General features: G+C 55.4%; 1 protein-coding gene across 1 annotated transcript; it reads left to right on the top strand.

Moving 5' to 3' along the window:
- Positions 1–402: 402 nt before the first annotated feature.
- On the top strand, positions 403–1,189 carry LOC138775849 (RNA-binding protein 25-like). Its single transcript, XM_069956048.1, has 2 exons — positions 403–617; positions 1,012–1,189. The coding sequence occupies exons 1-2, from the start codon at positions 403–405 to the stop codon at positions 1,187–1,189; spliced, it is 393 nt and encodes a 130-aa protein (XP_069812149.1).
- The last annotated feature ends 9,808 nt before the right edge of the window (positions 1,190–10,997 follow it).

Here is a 10,997-nt window from a genome sequence, read left to right as displayed (position 1 = left end):
GGGAGGTGGAGAGAGAAGAGACATCCAAGGATAAACGGGAGGTGGAGAGAGAAGAGACATCCAAGGATAAACGGGAGGTGGAGAGAGAAGAGACATCCAAGGATAAACGGAAGGTGGAGAGAGAAGAGACATCTGAGGATAAACGGGAGAAGGACAGAGAAGAGACATCCAAGGATAAACGGGAGGTGGACAGAGAAGAGACATCCGAGGATAAACGGGAGGTGGACAGAGAAGAGACATCCAAGGATAAATGGGAGGTGGACAGAGAAGAGACATCCGAGGATAAACGGGAGGTGGACAGAGAAGAGACATCCGAGGATAAAGGTGAAATGGACAGAGAAGAGACATCCGAGGATAAACGGGAGGTGGGAGAGAGAAGAGACATCCGAGGATAAAGGTGAAATGGACAGAGAAGAGACATCCGAGGATAAACGGGAGATGGACAAAGAAGTGACATCCAAGGATAAACGGGAGGTGGAGAGAGAAAGAACATCCGAGGATAAACGGGAGATGGACAGAGAAGAGACTCCAAGGATAAACGGGAGATGGACAGAGAAGAGACATCCGAGGATAAACGGGAGGTGGACAGAGAAGAGACATCCGAGGATAAACGGGAGGTGGAGAAAGAAGAGACATCCGAGGATAAAGGGGAGGTGGAGAGAGAAGAGACATCCGAGGATAAAGGTGAAATGGACAGAGAAGAGACATCCGAGGGATAAACATGAGATGGCAGAGAAGAGACTTCCGAGGATAAACGGGAGGTGGACAGAGAAGAGAGACATCCAAGGATAAAGGGGAGATGGACAGAGAAGGACACATCCAAGGATAAACGGGAGCCTGGACAGAGAAGAGACATCCAAGGATAAATGGGAGGTGGACAGAGAAGAGACATCCAAGGATAAACGGGAGATGGACAGAGAAGAGACATCCAAGGATAAATGGGAGGTGGACAGAGAAGAGACATCCGTGGATAAAGTGAGGTGGACAGAGAAGAGACATCCGTGGATAAAGTGAGGTGGACAGAGAAGAGACATCCAAGGATAAACGGGAGTTGGACAGAAAAGAGACATCCAAGGATAAACGGGAGTTGGACAGAAAAGAGACATCCGAGGATAAATGGGAGGTGGACAGAGAAGAGACATCCGAGGATAAACGGGAGATGGATAGAAGAAGAGACATCCAAGGATAAACGGGAGATGGACAGAGAAGAGACATCCGTGAAAAAGTGGAGGTGGACAGAGAAGAGACATCCGGGGATAAACGGGAGAAGGACAGAGAAGAAGACATCCGAGGATAAACGGGAGAAGGACAGAGAAGAGACATCCGAGGATAAACATGAGATGGAGAGAGAAGAGACATCCAAGGATAACAGGAGAGAATATGCAGGGACAGATAGGATGGCCAGGTGGACCGAGAAGAGGCTTCTGAAGAGGAAAATGAGGGAAGATGCAGGAACAGAGAGGATGAGGTGTAGGGTGGACCGACATGAGGGACAGGAGGGGTCAGAGAGGATGAGGTGTAGGGTGGACCGACATGAGGGACAGGAGGGGTCAGAAGAGGATGAGGTGTAGGGTGGACCGACATGAGGGACAGGAGGGGTCAGAGAGGATGAGGTGTAGGGTGGACCGACATGAGGGACAGGAGGGGTCAGAGAGGATGAGGTGTAGGGTGGACCGACATGAGGGACAGGAGGGGTCAGAGAGGATGAGGTGTAGGTGTGGACCGGACATGAGGGACAGGAGGGGTCAGAGAGGATGAGGTGTAGGGTGGACCGACATGAGGGACAGGCGGGGTCAGAGAGGATGAGTGGTAGGGTGGACCGACATGAGGGACAGGAGGGGTCAGAGAGGATGAGGTGTAGGGTGGACCGACATGAGGGACAGGAGGGGTCAGAGAGGATGAGGTGTAGGGTGGACCGACATGAGGGACAGGAGGGTCAGAGAGGATGAGGTGGTAGGGTGGACCGACATTAGGGACAGGAGGGGTCAGAGAGGATGAGGTGTAGGGTGGACCGACATGAGGGACAGGAGGGGTCAGAGAGGATGAGGTGTAGGGTGGACCGACATGAGGGACAGGAGGGGTCAGAGAGGATGAGGTGTAGGGTGGACCGACATTAGGACAGGAGGGGTCAGAGAGGATGAGGTGTAGGGTGGACCGACATGAGGGACAGGAGGGGTCAGAGAGGATGAGGGTGTAGGGTGGACCGACATGAGGGACAGGAGGGGTCAGAGAGGATGAGGTGTAGGGTGGACCGACATGAGGGACAGGAGGGGTCAGAGAGGATGAGGTGTAGGGTGGACCGACATGAGGGACAGGAGGGGTCAGAGAGGATGAGGTGTAGGGTGGACCGACATGAGGGACAGGAGGGGTCAGAGAGGATGAGGTGTAGGGTGGACCGACATGAGGGACAGGAGGGGTCAGAGAGGATGAGGTGTAGGGTGGACCGACATGAGGGACAGGAGGGGTCAGAGAGGATGAGGTGTAGGGTGGACCGACATGAGGGACAGGAGGGGTCAGAGAGGATGAGGTGTAGGGTGGACCGACATGAGGGACAGGAGGGGTCAGAGAGGATGAGGTGTAGGGTGGACCGACATGAGGGACAGGAGGGGTCAGAGAGGATTAGCGTTGACCTGGACAGAGAAGAGGCGAAGGAGGAAATATGCAGGAACAGAGAAAAGGCTTTAGAAGAGAACAAGAGAGAATATGCATAGGCAGAGGATGAGCGGACAGAGAAGATACATCTGATACTCCAACACAAGTCACACGGAGGCATCAACGTCCCCAATATCCTGCTATATAACCTAGCAGCACAATTAGGAATAATAGGAGACTGGATAACACAATCCTCCTAATCTCCTTCACTCCTCGCTCCTCCATACAGCGTGGAGAACCTGGACCAAAAGCCGACATATTCTCTCCCCTAACCCCCAGCACTCGCTGTTACTAACACTGACAAACAACCCACAACTTCCACCAAAGCCAGCCCCCCCCAATGTTCCATAGATGGCAGAGTGGGGGATTAAATCGTCTGCCACAGTCAACACACCAGCAAACGCCCATACACCTTCAGGGAACATGATGTGGTGGCCCCCATCCCTTCCACTACCTCCAAGCCTACAGCTGTATCAACAAAACCTTACAGAATTCCTCAGAGACTGGTCAGACCCCTTCTTAAACCTGAACTCCACCTCGCAGCTGGAAGATAAGCAGATCACCAAATCCTACCGGTGGCTGACCTCGAAATACTCCTACCAAAGTCTCTTTCATACTGGACTTTGGTGGTACCCGTCACAGTTCATGACATCATAAAAGCCGTCCAAACGGCAAACAAACATCTCCCTTCAGCATTTTACTGGGAGAGGTCATACAAAATAGGTCAGAGCCAACATATCCCCACACAGAGGCTCGCTTATAGGCAACACCACGGACCATACCTGCCCCAAGGGTGGTGCCCCTCACCCCGACCTCCTTCACTGCCTGTGCTCCTGCCAACATATCCCCACACAGAGGCTCGCTTATAGGCAACACCACGGACCATACCTGCCCCAAGGGTGGTGCCCCTAACCCTGACCTCCTTCACTGCCTGTGCCCCTGCCAACATATCCCCACACAGAGGCTCGCTTATAGGCAACACCACGGATAGTACCTGCCCCAAGGGTGGTGCCCCTCACCCCGACCTCCTTCACTGCCTGTGCTCCCGCCAACATATCCCCACACAGAGGCTCGCTTACAGGCAACACCACGGACCATACCTGCCCCAAGGGTGGTGCCCCTCACCCCGACCTCCTTCACTGCCTGTGCTCCCGCCAACATATCCCCACACAGAGGCTCGCTTACAGGCAACACCACGGACCATACCTGCCCCAAGGGTGGTGCCCCTCACCCCGACCTCCTTCACTGCCTGTGCTCCCGCCAACATATCCCCACACAGAGGCTCGCTTATAGGCAACACCACGGACCATACCTGCCCCAAGGGTGGTGCCCCTCACCTCGACCTCCTTCACTGCCTGTGCCCCTGCCACATATCCCCACACAGAGGCTCGCTACAGGCAACACCACGGACCATACCCTGCCCCAAGGGTGGTGCCCCTCACCCCGACCTCCTTCACTGCCTGTGCTCCCGCCAACACATCCCCACACAGAGGCTCGCTTACAGGCAACACCACGGACCATACCTGCCCCAAGGGTGGTGCCCCTCACACCGACCTCCTTCACTGCCTGTGCTCCCGCCAACATATCCCCACACAGAGGCTCGCTTATAGGCAACACCACGGACCATACCTGCCCCAAGGGTGGTGCCCCTCACCCCGACCTCCTTCACTGCTGTGCTCCTGCCAACATATATCCCCACACAGAGGCTCGCTTATAGGCAACACCACGGACCATACCTGCCCCAAGGGTGGTGCCCCTCACACCGACCTCCTTCACTGCCTGTGCCCCTGCCAACATATCCCCACACAGAGGCTCGCTTATAGGCAACACCACGGACCATACCTGCCCCAAGGGTGGTGCCCCTCACCCCGACCTCCTTCACTGCCTGTGCCCCTGCCAACATATCCCCACACAGAGGCTCGCTTACAGGCAACACCACGGACCATACCTGCCCCAAGGGTGGTGCCCCTCACCCCGACCTCCTTCACTGCCTGTGCTCCTGCCAACATATCCCCACACAGAGGCTCGCTTACAGGCAACACCACGGACCATACCTGCCCCAAGGGTGGTGTCCCTCACCCCGACCTCCTTCACTGCCTGTGCCCCTGCCAACATATCCCCACACAGAGGCTCGCTTATAGGCAACACACGGATAGTACCTGCCCCAAGGGTGGTGCCCCTCACCCCGACCTCCTTCACTGCCTGTGCTCCCCGCCAATATATCCCCACACAGAGGCTCGCTTATAGGCAACACCACGGACCATACCTGCCCCAAGGGTGGTGCCCCTCACCCCGACCTCCTTCACTGCCTGTGCTCCTGCCAACATATCCCCACACAGAGGCTCGCTTATAGGCAACACCACGGACCATACCTGCCCCAAGGGTGGTGCCCCTCACCCCGACCTCCTTCACTGCCTGTGCTCCTGCCAACATATCCCCACACAGAGGCTCGCTTATAGGCAACACCACGGACCATACCTGCCCCAAGGGTGGTGCCCCTCACACCGACCTCCTTCACTGCCTGTGCTCCCGCCAACATATCCAGACATTCTGGAAGCAGATGAAAGCCTTCCTCTCCACTCATCTCCAGCTCACGTGCACCCTCACACCTCAGTGGTGTCTCTTCAGTCTCCTCACAGACGACTCCTCCATACGACTAGTGCGGGATAAGAAGATGCTCTTCTATGCAAAACCATTTACACTGCTGATATAAACGCTCCGCACACCATGTGACACCATGTATACCTCTCCCGTATGGACTGGATAGAATCCTCCCTTCTTAAAGAAAAGAGGGGGCAGAAGTTCTTCCGCACCTGGGAAAGATTCATCCCTATTCTTCCCCTTCATATCAGGAACAAACTGAAACAATTCTTTCATACTACCACCTGGTACCTGGAGCAGCAAGTAGCTGGGGAAGACCCATCGCATATAAACACCACTAACTCCTGATCTGACCGCTATGTCCCCTGATGTAAATCTCCCCCCACCTCCCACCCGGTGCCCAGGTCTCTCCCTCCCCCCCCCCCACCAGGTGCCCAGGTCTCCCCCCCCACCCGGTGCCCAGGTCCTCCCCCCCCCCACCCGGTGGCCCAGGTCTCCCCCCCCCCACCCGGTGCCCAGGTCCCCCCCCCACCCGGTGCCCAGGTCTCCCCCCCCCCACCAGGTGCCCAGGTCTCCCCCCCCCACCAGGTGCCCAGGTCTCCCCCCCCCCACCCGGTGCCCAGGTCTCCCCCCCCCACCAGGTGCCCAGGTCTCCCCCCCCCACCAGGTGCCCAGGTCTCCCCCCTCCCCCCCCCACCAGGTGCCCAGGTCTCCCCCCTCCCCCCCCACCAGGTGCCCAGGTCTCCCCCCTCCCCACCCCGGTGCCCAGGTCTCCCTCCCCCCCCCCCACCAGGTGCCCAGGTCCTCCCCCTCCCACCAGGTGCCAGGAGCTCCCCCTCCCACCAGGTGCCCAGGGCTCCTCCCTCCCCCCCCACCAGGTGCCCAGGTCTCCTCCCTCCCCCCCCCACACAGGTGCCCAGGTCCCTCCCCCCCCACACACACACACCAGGTGCCCAGGTCCTCCTCCCCCCCCCACTGGTAGTGCCCAGGTCTCCCCCCACCCCCCACCAGGTGCCCAAGGTCTCCTCCCTCCCCCCACCAGGTGCCCCCAGGTCTCCCCCTTCCCCCCCACCCGGTGCCAGGTCTCACCCCTCCCCACCAGGTGCCCCAGGTCTGCCCCCCCCCCACACCAGTTGCCCAGGTCTCCCCCCCCCTCTTTTTGTTCAGGGGTATTGTGTAACCCAAATGATTCAAATAGAAGGCAGTAATCTGTGATCCCAATGTATGATAACATGGATGTAAATGTCATTTGTACGCGGCTAATGTATCTTTACCCATTGCTGCTCCTCTTACGCTCCCCCCCCCTCTCCTTTCCATAACTCCCGTCACATTCTATTGAAAAGTTAATAAAAGCAGAATATAAAAAAAAAGAGAAGATACATCTGAAGGAAGTGTGAAGGGACAGAGGAAGACAGAGAGGTGGACAGAGAAGAGACATCTGATGAGGAGCAGCAGGGAACATGGAGGAACCGAGAAGATGAGCGGTGAGGTGGACAGAGAAGAGACATCTAAAGAGGAACAGGAGGGAACATGGAGGAACCGAGAGGATGAGCGGTGAGGTGGACAGAGAAGAGACATCTAAAGAGGAACAGGAGGGAACATGGAGGAACCGAGAGGATGAGCGGTGAGGTGGACAGAGAAGAGACATCTAAAGAGGAGCAGGAGGGAACATAAGAGACAGAGAGGATGAGCGGTGAGGTGGACAGAGAAGAGACATCTAAGAGGAGCAGGAGGGAACATGGAGGAACCGAGAGGATGAGCGGTGAGGTGGACAGAGAAGAGACATCTAAAGAGGAGCAGGAGGGAACATAAAGAGACAGAGAGGATGAGCGGTGAGGTGGACAGAGACATCTAAAGAGGAGCAGCAGGGAACATGGAGGAACCGAGAGGATGAGCGGTGAGGTGGACAGAGAAGAGACATCTAAAGAGGAGCAGGAGGGAACATAAAGAGACAGAGAGGATGAGCGGTGAGGTGGACAGAGAAGAGACATCTAAAGAGGAACTGGAGGGAACATGGAGGAACCGAGAGGATGAGCGGTGAGGTGGACAGAGAAGAGACATCTAAAGAGGAGCAGGAGGGAACATGGAGGAACCGAGAGGATGAGCGGTGAGGTGGACAGAGAAGAGACATCTAAAGAGGAGCAGGAGGGAACATAAAGAGACAGAGAGGATGAGCGGTGAGGTGGACAGAGAAGAGACATCTAAAGAGGAGCAGCAGGGAACATGGAGGAACCGAGAGGATGAGCGGTGAGGTGGACAGAGAAGAGACATCTAAAGAGGAGCAGCAGGGAACATGGAGGAACCGAGAAGATGAGCGGTGAGGTGGACAGAGAAGAGACATCTAAAGAGGAACAGGAGGGAACATGGAGGAACCGAGAGGATGAGCGGTGAGGTGGACAGAGAGGTGGACAGAGAAGAGACATCTAAAGAGGAGCAGGAGGGAACATGGAGGAACCGAGAGGATGAGCGGTGAGGTGGACAGAGAAGAGACATCTAAAGAGGAGCAGGAGGGAACATGGAGGAACCGAGAGGATGAGCGGTGAGGTGGACAGAGAAGAGACATCTAAAGAGGAACAGGAGGGAACATGGAGGAACCGAGAGGATGAGCGGTGAGGTGGACAGAGAAGAGACATCTAAAGAGGAGCAGGAGGGAACATAAAGAGACAGAGAGGATGAGCGGTGAGGTGGACAGAAGAGACATCTAAAGAGGAGCAGGAGGGAACATAAAGAGACAGAGAGGATGAGCGGTGAGGTGGACAGAGAAGAGACATCTAAAGAGGAGCAGGAGGGAACATGCAGGGACAGAGAGGACGTGCGGTGAGGTGGACAGAGAAGAGACATCTAAAGAGGAGCAGGAGGGAACATAAAGAGACAGAGAGGATGAGCGGTGAGGTGGACAGAGAAGAGACATCTAAAGAGGAACAGGAGGGAACATGGAGGAACCGAGAGGATGAGCGGTGAGGTGGACAGAGAAGAGACATCTAAAGAGGAACAGGAGGGAACATGGAGGAACCGAGAGGATGAGCGGTGAGGTGGACAGAGAAGAGACATCTAAAGAGGAGCAGGAGGGAACATGGAGGAACCGAGAGAATGAGCGGTGAGGTGGACAGAGAAGAGACATCTAAAGAGGAACAGGAGGGAACATAAAGAGACAGAGAGGATGAGCGGTGAGGTGGACAGAGAAGAGACATCTAAAGAGGAGCAGGAGGGAACATGGAGGAACCGAGAGGATGAGCGGTGAGGTGGACAGAGAAGAGACATCTAAAGAGGAGCAGGAGGGAACATGAGGAACCGAGAGAATGAGCGGTGAGGTGGACAGAGAAGAGACATCTAAAGAGGAAACCAGGAGGGAACATAAAGAGACAGAGAGGATGAGCGGTGAGGTGGACAGAGAAGAGACATCTAAGAGGAGCAGGAGGGAACATGCAGGGACAGGAGAGGACGTGCGGTGTCCCAGAACCTGTGTGACTGTTGAGAATCATCCCTTTAAGGTCTGACAAGTCCTTGTAAGTCCTGCAGATGGAATCAACAAAGTGGTTGGAGAAGTTGCTACTTGCCGATGTACCCCACTGTTCCTTTTGTTCATGGGTTGAGGAGCCAGATCTGCTAAGTGGTTTAACCTTGATCCGGTACTACTGGATCAGGCGTTCTATGATCTCTTCTAGCATCAAACAGAACTTCATGGCAGAAAGTCACGCAACACAAGTAAAGTCAATGTTCTATGTTTCAAGGTTGTAAGAATCCCCATAGCAGGGTGCAGTGCATATCTGGACAGGCCCCCCTTCTGGTGGTCTCCCTAGCCTCAACTCCAAGCCTTCTGTCTACTCACATAACTAACAGACTTTCCCAATCTCTAAACCACCTTCTATGACACAAAGAAACATTGCTGGAAACCATTACGCTTAAGCGCAAAATGCACTTATATACCTGGTCATTGAGAAACCACTGTACTGTGGCTTTAAGAAAATGGCAAGTTAACATGGTTTCTTTTTAGGTTATTCTGGACTCTGTGCCTTGCTGAACTGCACCATCACATTACCAGGGATACTGGGACAACCTCTTGTGTTGGGACCTAGAGAGCTTCTACCACTCCGAGCCTTATGACAAGTGTTCTAGCGGTAACATGAGCCCCCTAGGTCATCACAGATAAGCAGAGAGGGGGACAGAGAAGAGGCTTCTAAAGAGGAACAGGTGGTAACAAGCATGGACAGAGAATGGGCAGGGAAGTGGACAGAGAAGAGACACAGGAGGGACCATGCAGAATGATGAATCAACATAGAGACTTCTGAAGATAAAAGACATACAGAACTGAGCTCCTCCTGAGGGTGGGGACACAGAACTGAGCTCCTCCTGAGGGTGGGGATACAAAGAACTGAGCTCCTCCTCAGAGTGGGGACACACAGAACTGAGCTCCTCCTGAGGGTGGGGACACAGAACTGAGCTCCTCCTGAGGGTGGGGACACACAGAACTGAGCTCCTCCTCAGAGTGGGGACACACAGAACTGAGCTCCTCCTCAGGGTGGACACACAGAACTGAGCTCCTCCTCAGGGTGGACACACAGAACTGAGCTCCTCCTCAGAGTGGGGATACAAAGAACTGAGCTCCTCCTGAGGTTGGGGACACACAGAACTGAGCTCCTCCTGAGGTTGGGGACACACAGAACTGAGCTCCTCCTGAGGGTGGGGACACACAGAACTGAGCTCCTCCTGAGGTTGGGGACACACAGAACTGAGCTCCTCCTGAGGGTGGGGACACACAGAACTGAGCTCCTCCTGAGGTTGGGGACACACAGAACTGAGCTCCTCCTGAGGTTGGGGACACACAGAACCGAGCTCCTCCTGAGGTTGGGGACACACAGAACTGAGCTCCTCCTGAGGTTGGGGACACACAGAACTGAGCTCCTCCTGAGGTTGGGGACACACAGAACTGAGCTCCTCCTGAGGTTGGGGACACACAGAACCGAGCTCCTCCTGAGGTTGGGGACACACAGAACTGAGCTCCTCCTGAGGTTGGGGACACACAGAACTGAGCTCCTCCTGAGGTTGGGGACACATAGAACTGAGCTCCTCCGGAGGTTGGGGACACACAGAACTGAGCTCCTCCTGAGGTTGGGGACACACAGAACTGAGCTCCTCCTGAGGTTGGGGACACACAGAACTGAGCTCCTCCTGAGGTTGGGGACACACAGAACTGAGCTCCTCCTGAGGTTGGGGACACACAGAGCTCTTTGGCTCTGAGACCTGGAGACACTTACTGGCTTTCACCAAGCAGAGATCACAGCTGAACAGGACGAGCACAGCCGGACTCAGGTACATGGGGATATGGGCCATCTCGGGGAGGCTGTGGCCCCACACAAAGCCTTGGGATCTCCGGCTCAGGAACGAGATACAAGTCATTGGAACTTTAGGTGTGGACAATCCGTATCAGGTAATGACTACATCCTATGAGAGGAGGAGAGGAGGATGTCTGTGCACGACTCCATCCACATCGGGGGGATCGGGAGGCCTGGAACATAGGACCCCTGATTAGTATGCAGCCCACCTGCGGGGAGAGAAGAACAATAACCACTTAGGGGGACACTTATTCATTAAAAAGGGGATTTTACATAGGAAAATATTTTATTCGCAATGGCCATTCTCCACCCGATACACCAGGGGGCGGGGAGGGTGTGTGTGTGTGTGTGGGGGGGGAGGGTGAGTGTGTGTGGGGGGGGGGGGGGAGGGGGCGGGGAGGGTGAGTGTGT

This window comes from Dendropsophus ebraccatus, unplaced genomic scaffold, assembly GCF_027789765.1.
Source record: "Dendropsophus ebraccatus isolate aDenEbr1 unplaced genomic scaffold, aDenEbr1.pat pat_scaffold_2199_ctg1, whole genome shotgun sequence".
NCBI classification, from domain to species: Eukaryota; Metazoa; Chordata; class Amphibia; order Anura; family Hylidae; genus Dendropsophus; species Dendropsophus ebraccatus.
The sequence above is the reverse complement of the archived record's forward strand: the minus strand, read 5'-3'. Positions and strand labels throughout refer to the sequence as shown.

Excerpts from the sequence above, each read along its gene's own strand:
- LOC138775849 (XM_069956048.1), top strand. The coding sequence starts at position 403 with ATGGACAGAGAAGAGACATCCGAGGATAAACGGGAGATGGACAAAGAA. Across the intron at positions 618-1,011 it reads CATCCGAGGATAAACGGGAG|TGAGGTGGACAGAGAAGAGA; the intron begins GTGGAGAAAGAA and ends CCGTGGATAAAG.